The sequence below is a fragment of the Phalacrocorax aristotelis genome, chromosome 3, assembly GCF_949628215.1.
Source record: "Phalacrocorax aristotelis chromosome 3, bGulAri2.1, whole genome shotgun sequence".
Taxonomy (NCBI): domain Eukaryota; kingdom Metazoa; phylum Chordata; class Aves; order Suliformes; family Phalacrocoracidae; genus Phalacrocorax; species Phalacrocorax aristotelis.
The window spans coordinates 84,793,915-84,814,093 of NC_134278.1; the positions used below are offsets into that span (position 1 = coordinate 84,793,915).

The 20,179-nt window shown below is 41.4% G+C and overlaps 1 protein-coding gene across 1 annotated transcript in view; it reads right to left on the minus strand.

Moving 5' to 3' along the window:
- LOC142054980 (ADP-ribose glycohydrolase MACROD2-like) overlaps positions 1 to 20,179 on the minus strand; it is a 31,213-nt gene continuing 11,034 nt past the window's right edge. Inside the window, exons 3-4 of the mRNA XM_075088257.1 lie at positions 4,948 to 5,055; positions 1 to 1,616 (exon numbers count right to left, since the gene is read on the minus strand). Of these exons, the coding sequence (XP_074944358.1) occupies positions 1,612 to 1,616; positions 4,948 to 5,055 (113 nt within the window). The 3' untranslated portion in view covers positions 1 to 1,611. The remainder of the gene's footprint in view (positions 1,617 to 4,947; positions 5,056 to 20,179) is intronic.

Below are 20,179 nucleotides of genomic sequence, written 5' to 3' on the forward strand. Positions count from 1 at the left end.
CAGTAGTGATGAACTGCTGCTTAAGGTATTTCAGGTATATAGACATACATATCACACCCATTCTGAAAATGCAACTCCTTTATCTACTTCAGATTTAAGTTACTGCATGACACAAACAGCGACATATTCTTCCCTATGTTTACTAATAATGCAGAGGAAATTTAGTATTTACTGCTTAGCTGATACTATAAATATGATGCAATTTATTTTTCAAGCCTTACTGAGGCTTTCACTGCTTATTTCTGTATTTGGGATTGGCTGCTCTATAAAAACAACATACTTGAAGAAGCCTAAAAGTCAGCAGAATAAGCTCCATGACCAGTGGACTAATCTTTTCTGGTTTTCCACTAGACCCTGGACACTGCAGTCAGGACCAGTGTCATTACATCAGACCCACCTAAGCCATGAGACCATCATGTCATACCATCCAGACTTTAAGTAAGCAGAGGCAGCAGGCAAGCAGGCTTGGAGGGAAACAATTTTTTTCAGAGTCACAATTCAGGGCATACCCCACTTATTTTAGACTGCTGCTAAATTCACCACCAGCAGGAAGACTTGCTCCCTAAATCCATATTGCACCTTGAAGAAAGCAGCTGAAAACCATAAAGGTAGAGGGAGCTGGCGAGGCAGTAGGGGTGGTATTGCACATGTTGTGGCTTTAGTTTTGCAAACTAAAAACTGAAACTATTTTTCTCACATAACCCATTTGGTCCACAGAAATGCCTTCTGTCAGGAAATGCCTGCAGGATGAATAAAACGTGTTAAAAGAGCTGAGAGGAAAGGGGCAGAGGGACTGAACAACCTCCCTCTCCTCAACACACACAGACACACCCCGAGCTCTGTTCCCATGGGTTATTTGGAAGTTGGCTAATTGTCGTTATCTGCCTTCCAGATGCTTGAAGCATTTTTGGCACGAGGATGAAGTGACATCCAGGAACATTTAATTTGTTAAAAAGGCCAGTTATTGTGGATTTACACAGTACGTACATGCCTCAGGGACAGCCTGTTTGCATTCTTACAGCATAATACCACAAGAGCAGAAAAGGATATAGGAGTAAAAATAAGATTTTTGTACAAAAATTGTAGTGGAATCTTTCAAAGAAAAGGGGGGGAAGGAAATTAACATAACGGGACACCTTAGGCAAAACATCCAAGTTAAACTAACACCTGTCTGCAATGCAGTCAGCAGCAAGGAAGTTTGACAGAACCATTCTGGAAGGTATAACATGTTTACAGGCGTAGATAACCAACATTGATTTTAGCAAAAAGGCATATCAGCACCCTTTTTCAGCTATCTTCTCCTTCACGCTCCAGCTCAGGTTAACTCCTACTCTCTTCAGAAGCCAGAAAATAGATCCTCACTCTGATCACGAGTGATTTCGAAGTGGCCGTTCCGATACGGTCATTTTGACGATAAGCAAAGGCACAAACTTTTACTTCTACTGTTTCCATAGTTGTCCTCTTTTAGCATAAAGTATTTGTAAAACATTTCTTGGAAAGTACCGTTCAGTTCATCTGTCAAAGTCTGGGAGAAAAGGGGATCCTTTTGTAGCAGTGCTCATCAGTTATATCTTGGTATTTAGCTACTTCAGATCACCATTAACACCTCTGTTAGCCTACAAAAGAAATTCCGTTATCACTTTAACTGTCTCATTTAGATGTGAGAAAGTCAAAGGGGAAACAGACTTCAGAGCATAAGGCAAGCTACTAAATTTAACAGAAGTGTTTGTATAGTATAGCTCAGAAATAAACCTGGCCATACTCCAGAGAGTCATGCTGTTATCTGGGTACCCAAAAAGGGCATCACAGTATAAAATCAGCACTACGGGCAAGTTACTACACATATTCTCACACTCCTGTTTAATCAAGTAAATCCATTTGTGTCTCACTTACCCCTCACAGGGCAGGTATCAGAAAATACAAATTTTTTTGGTAATATGTTTGTATCCAAAACTGGATACAATTTGAACCACCTGGCACCCTTCCACAGTCCCAGAACTTGCCATGCTATTCTCTTCACTGAAGGCATATTTTGTTGTTTGCATTAGTCAATATAAATTAAAATTCAAACTGTAAATATCTTCCTATTGCTTTAATTTGTATATGGAATTCCTAAATTCAGACAGAAAGCCTCAAGAGGGTGTCTTCCCGCCTTCCCCCTGCCAGTTGCATGCCCTGGGTTAGGGAGGGTGTCAGTCATTAACATTCAGGGTAGCCAAAAGGCTTCAAGTATGAAAACTTGCGCAGATTTATGCCTAAAAAGTGTCTCCTACTCCTGTTCAACAGGCTGCGTTTTATTCACCATATGGACAGAAACTGGTACTGTGGGGATTGCGTTAGTTACACCATAAGAACATATGCTTCTTTGGAAAAAAAAAAAAAAACGCAAAAAACCACCCCAAAACACAACACACTGTGCAGCAACTGGATTTTTTGCATAAATAATACAGACCTTGAACCAGAAGACCCTCCCCACTTAGCTTTCCAGCCATCTTCCACAATAAGTTTAAAACATTTAACTTCAAAATAAGAAGTAACACTGAAACTAGGAACAAATCAAAGGCTTACACTTAAATTTTAATTACTGCATTGACATATAGGGAATATTTGATTTTTTTCAAGGTAACTATAGGCTAGCATTTTAACCTAAGCATATTAACAATTCATAATAGTTCATATATGATGCACTTTAGGAACTATAAAAGATTACAGAAGAAAAGAGCTAGGAGAATCTCAAAACCTGACCCATAACCAGCATCCTGACCGAGGACTTATCAGCCTGATACTGTGGAGTATTGCCGTCCCTCCCAGTAAGTAGTTTTGCCAACATCTAATCTGATTCTCTCACTAAGCCCAAATCCAATTCCTCTTTAACTTACTTACAGAAGACATCAGTAGAAACAACTTCTTTCTTTTTGCCAATAGCCTTTATAGATCCTTGAAAGACCTAAAGAAGAACGTAAGACTTTTCAACCTCAGTTTTATTGTGTACGTTTGAGTGGTCTTTAATCCTTTCCTCAAAATTACGTATTAATATGTGTTGATTTTAATTGAGTTCTATCTTCCATTTCTACTCAAGACAGATGCATTCCTTACTAGGACGGTAGATAAGTTTACAGGTAGATAGTGTCATCAGCTGCCTGGTATATAGGGTTTTGGGCATTTCAAGAGAAAGAGAAAAACACTTTAAATCAACAAAAGCAAAATATTCCCATTCTGAAGCTAATCTGCAACCAGTTCCAGCCTGTAATTCAAGGGAGAGTATGAACAAAGAGAATCTAAATACAAATCGAGAGAAGCATGCTAATATTGACTTACTGTAGAGTAATAAAGGAAGGAAGTCAGGGAAAGCACTACTGGAAATGTCATCTTGAAAGATTCGGGGGGGGGAATAAAATATTAAAGCTTCAGAGGCTTTGCCAACACAGCAAGGAGAGGTTCGTGTTCCTACGTGGATGCTACTGTATTGTTTGTCTGTAATTTGGAGAGGCTTCTGTGCATCAGTAAACTAGAAGATTTTAATTAAAAACTTTTGCATGGAAATACCACCCTCATCTACTTGTTGGAGTGCAAAAATACATTTTGAGATAACTAAGGATTCTACCCGTACCCCACAAAACCCAGCAGCATGTCTCCACTGTAAAGCAGGGAATTAGGCAGAGAGAAACAACATCAAACATCCAAGAGAGTCTGTTTCCTAACTTCCACACTGTATAAGCAAACATTTCTGTAGTCTTTACAGACATGAGCCAGTATCTCCACACAGCTATTTTAATGTGGTAAGCCAGCACATTAATTTCGGCCAATACAGCCTTGGGAATCTCTGCGCTTTATTCCATCACAGAGAAGATACTGCAGTGTGTTTCCTTCCAATAAGTGAATGATACAAAAAAAAATTAGTTCTTGAAAGGGAATCAATACTCCTAACAGTTAAGGACAATGCCAGCCAAATACTACAGGGAAAAACATTTCCAGCCTCAGGACACACAAACCATATTCTTTTCAGGGTGGGGAGTACAGGCAAGATTTGGCTGGGGCATGTGTGTAGGGGGAAGCCTTCCCATAGTCTTTCCCAACTAGCCACATTAACTCATTATAACCCAATGCACAACAAAATTAATTGCACAGGCATTTCCCCCCTCCTCTTTTGTCACAAGAAGATGCTATGTGGAGTTCCTCACCTCAGTTGCGGACATGGAGACACAGTCATTAAGTGAGAAGAGGTACTAAAACTTTTATTTTCAACATCTTGAAATTATCATTTCGCCTCAACAAAATGATCTCAACATCATCACAAACTTGCCATCCCCGGCAACGTTCAAGGTCAGGCTGGGTGGAGCTCTGAGCAACCTGATCTAGCTGAACATGTCCCTGCTTACTGCAGGGGGGTTGGACTAGATGACCTTTAGATAGAATCATAGAATAGTTTGGGTTGGAAGGGACCATTAGAACTCTGTAGGTCTCAACCAAATATCTGAAAGCTACAGTCTACCTACAAGAACGCAAATATTCAAGCCACATAAACCAGAAGTTCAGTTTTCCTATCACCTTATTGTTAAGGTTTTCACATTACCTAGCCCACAAATGGCTTGATTTATAAAAACAGACTGGAATGTCTAAGCTGCTGCAGTAGCTGAGTTTCAAAATTCAGCCTTCTACAGTATCAAGCGTGAAGTCTCAGGTACTCATGTTAATTCAAGAGATGGATATAAAATTATTGCTTTTTTCTTGGTGACCATGCTACTAAAGTTTACTGTGACAAGCATTATTGTGAATGGCACGCAGGATGAACATAAGCAATATAGCGAAACTGGGAAAAAATACATAGTTTCCAACAGATTTCCACAGAACATACCAATTTTATGCAACTTTTCCGAGTTCAAACTTGGAATGTGGCGCTTTGCAGGATTCTCAAGACACCACAGTGTAAAATATTCAACCACCTACCAGCATTAACGATGGCATCAACCTCGAGCAGTGTAATGTCACCTCTATAGAGAGAAACTTTCTCGCTCAGACTTTTCTTCCCTTGCAGGTCGTCTTTAGCGTTTTCACCTACAAACCAAGAAAGCAGTGAAACCGGGTTACAAACGTGGGGCTGAGATCACTATTTACGGTATGAGCAGTTCCAGTTACACTATTGCTGTCAGACTGCAGCATCTTTCGGTTTCGCCTCAAGAGGGCACCAATAACTCAAAGATACCGGCATTTCCCTGAAATCACACTACTTGCTTTCTACTTGTTTTCAAATACAAGCTACTATGAAGCACTGATTCCTTGCCCACATACCATTTGATTTAAAAAAACCTGTAGAAATATACACATTTATTTGAGCTAACCCCATCAAATAATTTTCTTTGGTAACCACAAGGGTGCAAATTACAAAAAAGTAGAAATTCGTTAAGATCGTCTCCCTACTGAAGCAATAACTTATCCAACCCAGGTTTATTCCAAATGTGTACAACAACACACAAGCACACCATTTGTCAACAGCTCCAAAATTCAGAATTATCCCTGGCAGCAAGTAGTGGGGAGAAGAAAAACCTGACCGAAAACAGCAGAAAATTTAAAACCTGGAACTTTGCCACCTTAAATTGCTCAGCTGGATGGTGGAGTGAAGACACAACATACACTGCCTTTCAAAATATTTGTTCCTAGACAATGTTATACTAAGTCCCTTATTCTGGTAAACTCTTAATTTTTGCATCACCAATTCACTTCATTTGCATCATACTCAATATATGTAACAGTTCAGTTACCTCAAATACTTCTACAAACACATATTGGCCAAAAGCTTAAACTAATCTTGCACTGTTAGACATCCACATCATCAGCAAAGAACTACGGAGAGAAGGAAAGACCGCTTAATTTATTTTTATTATTATTTTTTAAAATTAATTCTTTCCAGCACAAGCCAAGTGCCTCAAGAGGCTTGAGTTCATATTTTGGCCAGAAATAGAACTGAATTGCTAAAGTGACAACTTAAGTGGGAAACAGTTCCCAATGTTCAGAACAAGCGATATCTATTTGCAAGTAAAAAACCTCAAGGGAGGAGTTAATGAGAAGGTAGACGCAGTCCAAACAAATTTGGCCCTTTAGTTTTTACATCAACCTTCATTTTAATCAATTTCCACCAATTCAAGTATACCCGCTCAAATTTGTCAGCGTTAACAAGCAACCATAAGTAAAAATAAGGAAGTCGCATTTATTTTAGATCTTGCTTCTCTAACTTCAGCACAAATGACCGATGTCATGGTTTAGCCCCAGTCAGCAACCAAGCACAACACAGCCTTTCACTCACTCCCCACCGGTGGGATGGGGGAGAGAATCGGAAGAGTAAACGTGAGGAAACTCACGGGTTGGGTTAAAGACAGTTTAATAGGTAAAGCAAAAGCTGTGCACAGAAGCAAAGCAAACCAAGGAATTCAATCACTCCTTCCCATGGGCAGGCAGGCGTTCAGCCATGCCCAGGGAAGCAGGGCTCCGTCATGCGTAACAGTTACTTGGGAAGACAAACGCCATAACTCCGAACGTCCCCCCGCCGCCTTCTTCCTCCAGCTTTATATACTGAGCTCTATCCGAGCTGAAACCAGGACAACTGGTATCAGAAATCGTTGTTTATCTCAACCACTCCAAAGTAGCTAGTCTCACTCAATTCTACTTTAGATCAGCTATCACATGCCTATTGCAAAACCCATGCCACCTCCAGCAAAAGATATGTTGCCGCTATGACGTACATTAGCATAAAGGTAGTCTTGTATTCAGGAGTTTGATTTCTGTATTTGTCTTCTAAAGTGACTATTTTATTGCCACCAGATCATCTTCAGTGTCTTAACCAAAGCAACGAGTGTTTCTGTGGAAAGGTATCAAGTTATCATGATAATAAAAAGAACCTTGTATTACTCTAACCTAAAGTTTACCGTTCATCTATTTTTCCACAGAAGATAACCATCACGGTTAGCTGTTGAGTTGTATTAGACTAAAAATCAGCCTTTGTGACTGACTTACAGAGTCTGATTTATTATCTGCTTCCACGTTAACTGCATTCTGCCAGCAAGCAGGACAGTTGTTTTCCCCATCCCTCCCCCAGTGAGCGTCCTAGTGGAGCTCTGCCAAATTTAAAATGCACACCATCATCCTCCCCCTCCACCTTCTGCCCAAGTTACTGCAACACTAGTTAACAGCAAATCAAACATGCTGAATTGTCTAAACAAAAAACACCTAAATTTAAATAGGAAGTACAGTTTAGATACTACAGTAGTTGTGCCAATACAATACAAAAACAAATAATGCAAAAAAATCCACCAGGAAGAGCCACGAAGACAACAGATACCACACAATTAAAAAAGCTAATTCTCATTATCCCTATTTTCCGAGTCAGAGGGAAAGCAGAGATGGCCCTTAAGTCAATTCACCAGCAAGGTCATCCAACTCTTTCTGTAGGCTGCCATGCAACACAATGTTACGCACACCGGCACTGCTGCCCAATTTTCTATCCTCCACAGCCTTCACAAGTTTGCCGCTAGGTCTCACTCTCTGCAAGTACTGGAATATATTTGAGTGTGGTTCTCCTGAGACCCCTTCCCCATGGAAAAGTGGTAGTAAATTCACTGCCTCACGGGGGGGAGCCCAGAAAAAAAAAAAAAAAACCCCACTCCTACATGTTCTACCACGTCCTCTTCCACAAGCCCCATACCTGCCCCACAGTTCTTGGCAGAGCCCTGATGACCACTGCCTTTAATACAGTTCAGCAGTAAAAGCATATGCCGCCTTGTATCTCTCTGATACATTACCCTCATCTCTTTCAATGAAAGCCTGATTTAACAGAGGATTTGAGCTCACACTCACTTTATTTCATTCTGGTTGTTACAGAAGGATGCTCAACAGTGATGGAAGTCGCGGAGAGCTAAGTGTTGTTCACAAAGACTCTCAAACAAGTCTACTAATATGCTGCTGATTACAAAAGTAATCCCAGTATCATAGAAGTAGTTGCAGGAGAAATGACTTTTGCCATCTGTTAAATCTCTGGGGCTGGCAGAGAATATTTCCTAAAAAAGCCAAAACTGATACCCGATTTGGGATACTTTCTTCTCCTGTAATCAATTTAGTCATCTTGGCAGGGACAGTTAAGTCATTCCTGGACGTTACAAATAACTTGCTTCCCACCTTTGCCTCCCATCTCTTCCTTCATCACACACATTTTTGTCTACTACTCAGATTAAAAAAAAACCTGCACTCATTCCCTTCGAAGACTTTTCCCAAGGTAATGATGGAGCTCAGATACGTGAATAAGTATGGTAAGTCCTCAAATATGCCCAAGAGACTCAAATGCTGTGGTGTGATACTGTAATACATGGTGCTGTGACTCAGCAAGGACAAACCAGCAATTCCAGGGCACTGCCTATTTTGCAAAGGATGCACAGCATGCGTACATACTAAGGCATACTAAGCAGTGACAGATTTACCTTGCACTTGTAGCATAATGAGAATATTTCTTGCTCTCATTAACGAAACAGCTTTACATACAAGAAATAAATTCTCTAAAGTGGTTGCTATGTAACCTAGTCAACAAAAGACACAAAACAGAAGTGGAGTCCCTAGGCTCAAATGCCTAATTTTTTAAGAGATAAGAAAGCCTCCTTGCCAAGCAAATAAAACTTTCAAGTCTATCTCCACATTGGTTGTCCAGGATACACCCTAAAGGCAGAACAGTTGGAAAGCTAGGAAAATTCAGATACACTCCAGTCCTTAAAACAGACAAACAAAAAAACCAAACCAAACCAAACCAGACAAACAAAAAAACCAAACCAAACCAAACCAGACAAACAAAAAAACCAAACCAAACCAAACCAGACAAACAAAAAAACCAAACCAAACCAAACCAGACAAACAAAAAAACCAAACCAAACCAAACCAGACAAACAAAAAAACCAAACCAAACCAACAAACAAACAAACCCCAAAAAGAACCACCAAACCAAAACCCACCCACGCCCCCCAAAAAAACACACCAACTAAACACACACTGCATCAAGGCTATGACAAAGTCTGCATCAGTTTTAGATGAGGGCATCACAGACTCCAAGACTAGAAAATACTTTGTTTGGTCTGCAGCTGTGTATTTGAGGTGGTTTCAGGACCAAGTAGCAAGCAGAATAAGAGAGACTGAATATTCTGCAGTACCCTCACACGAATCCCAGCATAGCTACAGTAAAATTTAAGAGGCACTAGAAGATGTTTTAGACCACCCAGATGGGCAGTGAAGACTGCCTAGGAAGGAGGACTCCCTCCCTGCTGGAAGAACTGCTCCCATCTCCTTCATCACCATAGCTCTCCTGGCTCACAAGCAAAACCCAACACATAGTGAGCACCTGCGCAGGAAGCCTAGATACTGTCAGATCACTGCTTTTAATCAAGCCACAGTTAGTAATATGCTAAAATAGCTGTTGAAATAGGACTGTGGCAGTCTTAAGTAGGAGCAATAGCTTCTGCTTTTTTGGGGAGTTTTATGCTTGTATAACCCCCAGGGAGACCCATTTCCGGAGTCTTCAGTCCCTCTGGAATAAGACACTGCCCCCACCTCTACCCCATGTCCATCTCCATTGAAAAATTACAAATACAGGCTTTACTGGGAGCTGCTCCTTAAGGGGAGAAAAAAAAAACCAACAAAACAAAACACAACCCAAAACCAAACAACCAAAAAACAAAACAGAAGCCCATGATCAGCTCTCACAAAGCAGTGATCATCAGCATTAGTTTGGCCATCTTGATTTCCCCCTCTAACTCTCAGTGATTTTTTTTTTTAATTCATTTTTAATTCCTTAATCCCAAACTTGTCCAAACAGTTATATATGTTGTGTGAACAGCAGGATTATGAATGGATTCAAACCGCAGTTTAAGCGCATTAACATTTCCGGTATTTCATTACAATTATGTGTGCCTGTCAAAAGCAAATAAACCCTTTTTTGTTTTGTTTAATGTGAATTTTACAAGGTGTGTTCATCTCAAGTCTGGTTACCTGATTTCTGAGACAGTGCAATCCCAGAGTTTTCATCCCTGATAACTTCCCAGGACCAGTTAATGCCAGCCCTGCCTCTGGAATAAAAGAGCCCTAATGAATTCAAAACCTTGTGCTAAAAGCAGGGGACTGTAGCATCTCCCTTATGAGGAAAGGCTGAGAGACCTGTGTTTGTTCAGCCTGGAGAAGGGAAGACTGAGGGGGGATCTTATCAATACTTAGAAATATCTGAAGGGTGGGTGTCAAGACGATGGGGCCAGACTCTTTTCAGCGGTGCCCAACAACAGGACAAGGGCCAATGGGCACAAACTGGAACAGAGGAAGTTCCACCTGAATATGAGGAAAAACTTATTTCCTGTGAGGGTGACAGAGCAGTGGAACAGGCTGCCCAGAAAGGCTGTGGAGTCTCCTTCCCTGGAGACGTTCAAAACCCACCTGCACATGTTCCTGTGACCCCTGCTCTAGGTGTACCTGCTCAAGCAGGGGGTTTGGACGAGATGATCTCCAGAGGTCCCTTCCAAGCCCTGCCATTTTGTGATTCTGTGAAAGCAATGATCTCCCATACAGGTAGATTTCACAATCATTTAGAGCTTTCAGGTTCCGATGAATTCAAAGAATGAACTGGCATATAAAGAAAACTATTTAGGGAAGAGGGTAAATGGAATACTCACAAACTTTTGAAATGCCTTTCTGAATTCCACTCACAGCAAAACACAAACTCCATCGTAAAATGACTGTAGGCATAACTACAGTCAGGTCAATTCTATTCATTTGAAAGAAATGTAATTGAATTTGCAAAGTGAGACACAGAGATGTAAAGCAACCCCACATGTACACCAAAAATCTGCACATTCACAAGCGATGACCTAACAGAACCCTAAGGAGACACCCAACATAAAAGCAGTCCATAAGACTTAAGTTTTGAATTTTTTCCCAAGTGCCTACTCAGGCTCTCTGCCAGTTTTCTGACCTAAGTAATGCTCAAATCTTCCTCTTCTGCCTCACTAGCCCTAATTCAGATCGTATCCATCCCTCCTCTGGGTTGATTTTGACAAGGGGGGGGGGGGCGGAAACCACAAGAAACAACATCTGCTAGGGAAATGTAGCAGTATACTAAAACATGGCTAATACAGAAATAACAAAAATAAAGACAGCTTTTTTAAAAAAAAAACTCCAGTAATGCAAGAAAGCTTGTTGTAGCTCCTATCAGAAAGCAAAGTCAATGGTCACTAAATCCCTGAGGTCCCTTCCAACCTGTGATTCTGTGATCTGTGTAGCCACACACACAAAGGATAGGGTTGAACCTGCCACATCCTTCCCAAAATCTGTTTTGTTTAGGCTGTTTTTCAAGATACACAACAGTGGAGACACCACAAATGCTCTAGGTCCTCCGTTCCCCCCAACCCCCGGCCTCAGGAATATGTATTAAGGTGAAAATCATCATCATAAACAGTTGAAAATTTTTGTCCCACCACCATTTTTCCCTCCAGATTTGCTTCATCAGCTTCTATCCCTCTGTCTACCCAACCCAACTTCCTTTAGTTTTTTTCTCCCAGGTCACACCCTTTGAGCCTTTACCCATGCTCCCAACACCTCTGAGCTCTTTCTAGCCACATCCTTCTTGAAGGATCTTCTTAAGCTGATGTCTTAACACCAAGTACAGCAAATAGACAGTCCTATGCCTCAGCTTTACTTACAACCCCTTCCAGCTCACACCGAAGGAAAAGGATCCTTACATCTTATACATATGCAGAAAAACACATTAGATGTAGTGAACAAAAACTGCATTTGGAAACAAAACACAGTAAGTTCTTCACAACTAGGAGGAAAAAGGACTTCCAGAACAGCTCACTAGAGGGAGCCCCTATAAAGGGCATGAACATGCTCAGCTGGTGTGATGGAAAAGGGTGGCACAAACTTAACATTGTAAAATCAACTCTGAAACTGAGTCACTGCTAAAATATCCAGGATTTTATAGCCTAGTACACTTTAAAATATGTTAATTTTTGAAACAGGTCTCACACATCCAATTACAGAAATCCCTACAGCAATACCAAAGATCTTGCAACCAAAGGGAGTAGAAAAACCTACAGCTGGAAGAGCTTCTGTTAAAAACACATTTTTATTTTAAAACTATTTGATAATAAAGGAGTAGAGCGCTCACAAAATAGTAAAAATAGTTATTAAAAGCCCACAGTATAAAGCGATACCTACAGCCAAGAAAGCAGCTCTTGGCACTCCACGAGCAAAAGCAGGTAAGAGGAGAAATGGAACAAGTGTAAGGGATTTACAGCAGCTAGGCTCAGAGGCTTGCGGTATTAAAACGAAATTGTGTTAAACAAGTCAGGACGACTTAATGGTTTTTTTCCTCTAGTTCATAAAAACAGGAGTAACAGACTGAATTGCAAGAAACAAAGCTGAAAATGGGAGTGTTTCATAATTTATAGTCAGCTTTAGAATTCACAGCTGAAGGAAGTATATTAATTCCAAGTCAAAAATAAGTAATAAGTCTGCCCGCTATCTCATCCCTGGTATAACAGCTACTAGCAGGAACATGTATCCCCACAAGAAAGGCTTCTCCAACAGCAGTCTATAACATGATCTGCAAACAGCGCTGGGAAAAGAACCTGAGCAAGCCCCGACATCAACCCCAGCCAAGAGCCAGCCCTTCCACTCCCAGAAGAACCCTCAAAAAAAGGCTGGACTGGGACACTGCTCCACTTTTCCTGGGCTGCCAAAGAAACAAAGGAGTTGAGCAAGCTCTAAGAGTGCATCTGACAACAGGGAAAGGTACAGCACCAATCCTGCTACACACTCTGTGCACTCTTCCCTTCAGTGCTTTTTTTAATGCTTTGTTTTTACAAGCGTCTTGTACAGATTAAAAGTTACAAAATATTAGCAATTACTAACCTCACATTTAACACAGCTTTCTATTCTATTTGTTTCTGTATAGGCTTACAGAGTGTTAGAGAAGACAGGTTTTAAGATCTGTTACAATACATGCCGCCTCCTACTCCTATTAACCATGGATGACTCTACAGGAAAGGCAATTGCTTATCTAAATCAGGAGAAGCATTATTTCTATGTGTTCCATCACCAGGGGGAAAGCATTCACAGGTGCACTATAGTACTTCAGATTTGTAATACAGATTTGCTCTATCACTTCTTGGACTTAAACGAGATCAGAACCTGAGCACAAGGAAGAAACATCTGTTGCAGACAAATCACTTTCCACCTAGCCAAAAATGCAGCACACCATGCAAGTCAAAGCCACTTGATGAAGAACACCACCTCTCCGGCTGCATACTCTGCCAGTATGCTCTGTTCCAGCTAATTACAAAGTGGCGCAATTGCATTAGCCGAGGACTATAGCCAAGCACAAAGCTTATGAGGCATACGGGCACCACAAATCACAGAACGGACGAGGTCGGATGGGACCTCTAGAAATTGTCAAGTCCAACCTCCGTGCTCAAAGCAGGGTCACACCCAGAGGAAGTTGCCCAGGACCCTGGCCCAGTTGGAGTTTGAGTATCTCCAAAGACAGACTCCACCACCTCGCTGAGCAACCTGCTCCAGTGTTCAGCCACTCTCACAGTATGTGTTTTCCTACACTCAGAAAGAATTTCCTCTTTCAACTTGTGCCCACTGTCTCGTCCTATCACTGTCTATCGCTGGGAAGAGTCTGGCGCAATCTTCTTCACACCCTCCCGTCATATGTTTATAAATATTGATCAGATCCCATCTGGGGTGTCTTTTCCTCAGGCTAAACCCCAGCTCTCCCAGCCTTTCCTTTGCAGAGGGAATGCTCCAGTCCTTTCTTTCTTTTTTTTTTTGCTCATCTGGTGCAGCAACTACACTCCCCAGTTTTGTAGCACTCTCAAATTTGCTGAGGTTGCGCTCAGTCCAGGTCAGGAGGTCATGATATCTCCCGTCCAAGGTTTTTCAGGAGATATGACATATCTCCACAGCTGAGGACATGAGCATCACTTGATGTCCACTGGTTAACTGTGGAGCTCACATCCAATGAACCACACCATAATGGAGTTCAACAGTGCTATAAACGCACCCCTCTAAAGCTGATGCAAAAAGCCCATTACTAACTCACCTGGTCCAAGTTAAATGTAGTGATATGGCTATCAACAGCCCATAAGCAGGACTGTAAATATGAGCCTCTACTTCTCAGTCACTGAATGACTGAATTGGAACCATTGAAGACTATGGTATACATTAAAGAGTGTGAAGTACCATGAGAATGGATAAAAAATAGCCAGTCAGTCCTACCAACCCACACAGCCCTCATGCAAAATGCAGTTATTCTTGTGCCACAAGGGTCTTGCATAGTCCTTACGGTGTTATATTTCACCTTCTTCCTCAGTCTATCCCACACAGCTCTGTATGTCCCCCAAAAACAAAACTGACAGGCAAAAACCCCCTTTAAGTCTGGGAGCAGAGGAAGGAGAGCGAATGGAGAAGCCTGTCCTCTTTTTAAAGTTCTTGTAAAACAAAAGAAGACTTGGTATGGAGTACAAAAGTACCAAAGACCAAAGTTTGAGAAAGCAATAATAACAAACAAGGAGAACAAGAAAAGGAATACATTCTCATTTCCCATTTGTGATGCAACCTGGTTGGCAGGGACATGCAATTGTCAATTCATAAATCAAAGTCTCCTCACTTCAGTGGCATGCACAGTGACAGCAAAGACACAACGAATTATGCTGAGGCCTTAGGGTATTTGTGTGTTTACTCAGAGAGTCAGCATCCAGCTGCTGTGGCTGCTACGTTTGCTTCTGCTGGCTTAAGATCTTGCGATTTAGGGTCCATAGGAACGGCTGCTGGTTTAGCCATGACCCAGAAGGAGACACGTTTTGTGTTTTTCAAGAAATTCCTTCAGTCACTGTCTTGTTTGGTGGGGTTTTTTTAATGTGAACCTTCAGAGGGATTCAAGACTCTCTGACCATATGTTGCAATAAAACTGCTGTTGGACAGTATATTTCCTAAGGTCTTACCAGAGCCTGATTATCAGTACCTCGGTCTGAAGGACAGCAAGAATTGCAATACACAGATCCTTCCTCCAGAAGAACAGTGTGCATTGTACTGAAGTACATTAAATCGTCAACCAAGGTCAGATGGAGGCAAGAACTACACTGCATCACCTCTGACTTAATTCCTACTTTAACACCTCCCTCTACTACAGAGGCCTTCTAATTAAGAACGGAAGTTCAAAAACTAAGAGGAAAAAAATATTACACTCTCTTAGATGACTGTTCATTGCCTGTATGTTGACTGTATGTTGCTACTTTCCTGTAAAGCTAAAGGGTGATGCTACTTCACTAGATTCCTTTGAAGACAAAGCAGAACGCCTTCACTTGTGTCTTGGTAATACCACAGCATTCATACATCTGTTCCTGGAATGTTCAAATCAGTCCAGTACCTCCTGGTATAACTATGAACCTTCATTCAAGACTCACACTACCAGCAACACCATATTCCTTCACTCAGCTTTAGAAGCTGGCTGGAAAAAGAATGCCTTTTCATGAGCAGCCAGGTGTGTTTGGTCTTGTCCAGCATCTATTTTATTCACCAAGTAGCGAAAACCAATTTTTAGTAGGTGTGCACAGCACATACAGCATCAAGCAGAATTAAAGTCAGTTTATAGTGGGGAAACTACAAATCCATTAGCTTACTAACCAGTCAGACAATTTTTATTCTACATTCTCCGCTTTCTGAATTCCCTACACCATTGCTAAGCGACAGCTTCTCTAGTCAGCAATACAGCCTTCTGTAGTACTTACTGCATCGCTTGGAAGTAAAAAGTTACTACCAGCAAACTATGAAACTTCTGCAAAACTGTCAGCAAATACTTCACGGCATTGTCATTCAAGAACCTCTCTGCATGAGATATAGTGACAACTGCTTACCAGATGGGAGCAGGAGCTTTAGTTTTCTGGTACCAGGGGACAGGTAGGCAAGTTTTTATGCAGGTACAAAACATAATGTTTTCTGCATTAAGACATAAAGCTTGGTGGGTAGAGCTTACCCCGTTGCATTTCCCTTCCCCTACTCCCTGAGATACCACACGTCATTTGCTACCCTAAGAAACAGCAGGGCTTCAATCCAAACAGCAAGGTACAGAAGAAAATCTTCAATATTTGAATAGGACTCTACCAGACCAATTAGTGTTGCGAGTCATACTTGCTTACTTTAAAGACATGAAAAATAGAAAGTAATACCAACTCACAAGCAGTTACAAATTCACTAGCAGTTAAGAGAAAGATTTAGCTCTAACAGACACAGCAAACCTCAAAGCCCTTAAGTCAATATAGGCATGTGTTGGTGTGCATTGCCTAGTCTGTCTGGATTTAGTTATTTGCAATACACTTAGAAACCTTCTTATGTAAGAACTCTGGTAGCAATACAGAAAGGTGAAAAAACGGAATGCTACTTTTTCTTTAAACCTAACTGATCCATACCCTCAGTAACAGTTTGGGGTTTGCTTTCAGTTTGTACAGAGTCATTAAGTATTCCCACAAAAGGACAGCACTGCAACACACAATATGTTTGTATGAGAGCAGTGCCTTCTTTTTAAAGAGTACCTTATTCACACAGAAAAGATGACATTAAGCATACAGGAATACATCCAGCGCAGGCTGAACTTCAACTACAAATAGTTTTTGTGCAGCAAATGAAAAACAACACCTTTACAGACTAACCACCAGTACCAAAGAGGCTGATATTTGCGTAAAAAAAGCCTCTGTGAAAAAGCAAAGGGCAGGATAAGGCAGGTAAATGTTTTAAAGCAAGACAGCTACAAAGAAAGCGTAGAACTGGTTGCACATATGCATTATAGATGGACTAAGTCTTTTGGACAGGATCTTGTTGGTAAATGATAGAGCAGTCTTTCTAACTAAGTGTTCAACCATGAACTCCTAGAGATGCTACTAGCACAGAGGGGCATGGAGAGAACTATTTCCACTTTCAGAAAGAAATGCATTGGCTATACCAGCACAAGGCGGAGTGGTTCAGTTTTGCAAGATGTGCATTCTAGAGCACCCTGGCCACAAAAAAAAAAAAAACACACACAGAGCAGGAAACTTTGGTAAAGGCCCCTGTGACACTTCTGCAAACATGCCAAATCAACACCCAACAGCTGCAAGTCTCAGTACCTTTTCTGCGCACAATTATGCTTACCCCTCCCTCCCATTTAAAGAAGAGAGATTTCTTGGTGAGATGGAGCCACACAAAATTGTAACGTCAATGGTTTTTAAAGCTGTGCAAAATAGAAGTTGAAATATAAACCAGATTGTTAAGCCTTCTGTCCGACACAGAGGAGCATTTTCTGTGGATCATAACAAACACATCCACATGCAGCACTTCCTACAGGGCTGAGAAATTCCATGTCGACTGGATTTTCCAATGGCACATCAGCTAGATGCCCTCTCACGGGAGAAAGCCACACATCACTGCACATAGGAAGGGCTACGACAACTTACTCTGACATTAGTTGATCTGTTAGAGACATTTCTATGTGGTGAGCAGTTCGGCTCTAGTGAACCAAAAAAGGGAAACCAAGCTTATCTGGTTTCCAGTGATTGGGTTTTTAACACATGTATGATCAAGTGTTTAATGGTGCATGAAGCAAATGCAACTATGCATGAAAGCTGGTTAATATGATCCAAACAGAGAGCTCAACGAGCTTAAACTGTATCAGTGATCCCCCTACCTTATCAAGGGAGTTAAACCAGTATCCTTACATGGCAGTTATCTTTCAGACTTGATGAAAGCCTCCCACATCCAAAGAGCAGCAGCTGACGGACCTACCATGCGTGACCACTAACTGTTATTAGCCCCAGGCAGCAAAACCTAGTTAAAGTAATAGTTCAGCACCTTCATAAATGCCTGTCACATCTAAGCTGCAGTGAATTAAGACAAGCCATACCTGTCTCTTACTGCCTTCTCAAAAGAGGTTCCCAGTCTTCTGCAGGAGGGCATCAGCTTTTTCCACCTACACTTGAAGATACCCAAAAGTCATGTAGCCAGTCAGCATGGCATCAGGTCTACACTAGTAAGCCACGACAGAGCTACAATTTAATAGTTTGATCTTGGCCTCAAGCTAATCACAGACACACGGCTTCCAGTCAGGCTGGCACGTTGGCTCACATCTGTCCGCAAAAGACTGTGAGGACATATGCCACAATCCATCATAAATCATACATTGTGGCTTTAGCCAAGCAACCATACTGAGCAAAACCTAGATGACTTAGTGGAACTGTCTTTGTAGAGCAAGAAAATAATTTGAGAACTTGATCTTGCAGTCCCCCATGCTCAGAAGGAGCTCATCCTTTATACACAAAAAAAGGGGCGCGGGGAAATAATAATCAAAAAAAAGACAGACATATACATAAAAACAAATTACTGGAAACCAAGATGTATAACCTATTACTTTTCCTCTGCATATATTAAAGCGTCTCGCTCAAAAGTTGCTATTCTTCTTCTTTCCCTTAGTAGTCTGGAATACAAGACAAGTCAGCCACCAAAAAACTCCAGGCTGGAACTTGAGAAACCCTACACTTTCTCAGTAATTGCTGAGGAACAGCACGTAACGACTTGCACACAGCATCGCTGCTGCTAAAGCCATCTTCCCTCACACTCCGAGCGAGCCCACCAGCTGACAGCACACTGCATCCTCTGGCGCTTCTGACTCTGGTTAGTACTTCCTCAGGGACCTCTGTACAAAACTTCAGTACAGTGATGTTCAGTAGCTTCCAAAAAAAAAAAAAAAAAAAGAGTTTTTCTCCTAAATGCATGGGACAGAAGCTTAGGAGTTATTAATCAGGTCAAGAGCCATGTCGCCAGCACTTAAAGCATTAGAAATGTCATTTCTGGCAAAGACATGCTTAACTTCCCTTTGCATCTCCATCTACTATTACTCTTTAAAACATGGCGCTTCAAGAAGGATGCTAATTTCCTTTCCTATGGTTAATTCTTGCCCCTCAAGGAGCTGGCTGCCATTGGAGATAAGAGGATTCTCTCAGCTGCATGCAGAAGGTCCACAGAATGAGAACTCTATCAAGGTCCTGTATAAGCTTAACACTGCATGGAAGCTAACTTGTTAAATAATGGAACGGCAGCTTAAAAAGAAGCCATCGTCTTAATTACATCAAGGACAAGTGATTTACTTTCTTCGAGAAAGAATTAGCCACACTGGATTATATGTTCTTCATCTATACAAACAGAGTTTATTTTTTGCTTTTTAATGATTATCTCTCACATTTGCTGAAAGCCAGGTTTCTCTTTTTTTCTTCCCCCCCCCAAAACACTTTAAGGCGTCATTCCTTTGACAGCTAATCCATCCTATAAATGCATGCAGCTCACCAGGGAATTACAGTCAACTGAATACATATTGGTTCTTTTTGTTTACTGTAAATTTTCCCCGCTGTACTACACACACTGCTTTATTCACTTGTGTCAGGGATACCACTAACTAGGTAGGAATACTTGCCTCTAAAACCAAACCCACACGCACCCCCAGTAAGCTTGCATCTGAAGAGTTTTTCCCAATGTCTGTGCTGTGCAAGGCGCTCTATTCCAAAAAAGAGCTGAGGTGTATGGTTAGGAAGACAGAAAGGTGTGCAGGGTGAGGAGCTCGTGTGGTCAAATTTGTACCACTCTGCAGCTTTGCATCTGTTCAGGACAGATCCTCAAAGGGCAGCCAAGAGCCCCGGAGAAGCAGAGCACACAGGGCTCCGGTTACTCCCTACTGCTCCAGCAGCCTTTTGAGTCTCAGCCTTCAAGTCACTCCACATTATGCCATGGGCATGCAGACTCCTGGACACCTTTAGAACAGACTAATAAGCTACAAACATAGTTTGCTGTTGTTGCCATTCCAATTCCTTGGCTGCTTCCTTAATATATGCATAACATGGACAGACAATAGGAATGAGCAAACAGATTTATAGCCACTTCCACAAAAAACACATCATTTCCTAAGTATTCAATACACCTCATTACCATGATCTTCGCACAATTCATATATAAGCCACAGGTGTTACATCTTTTAGTGGAGCTCCCCCAGCTAGTACACACAGCCATTAATAAGCAGTGATCTCTTCACACATCTAAATGACACAGCTTTCTAACCGTAACCACGCTAATCTTCAAGAGA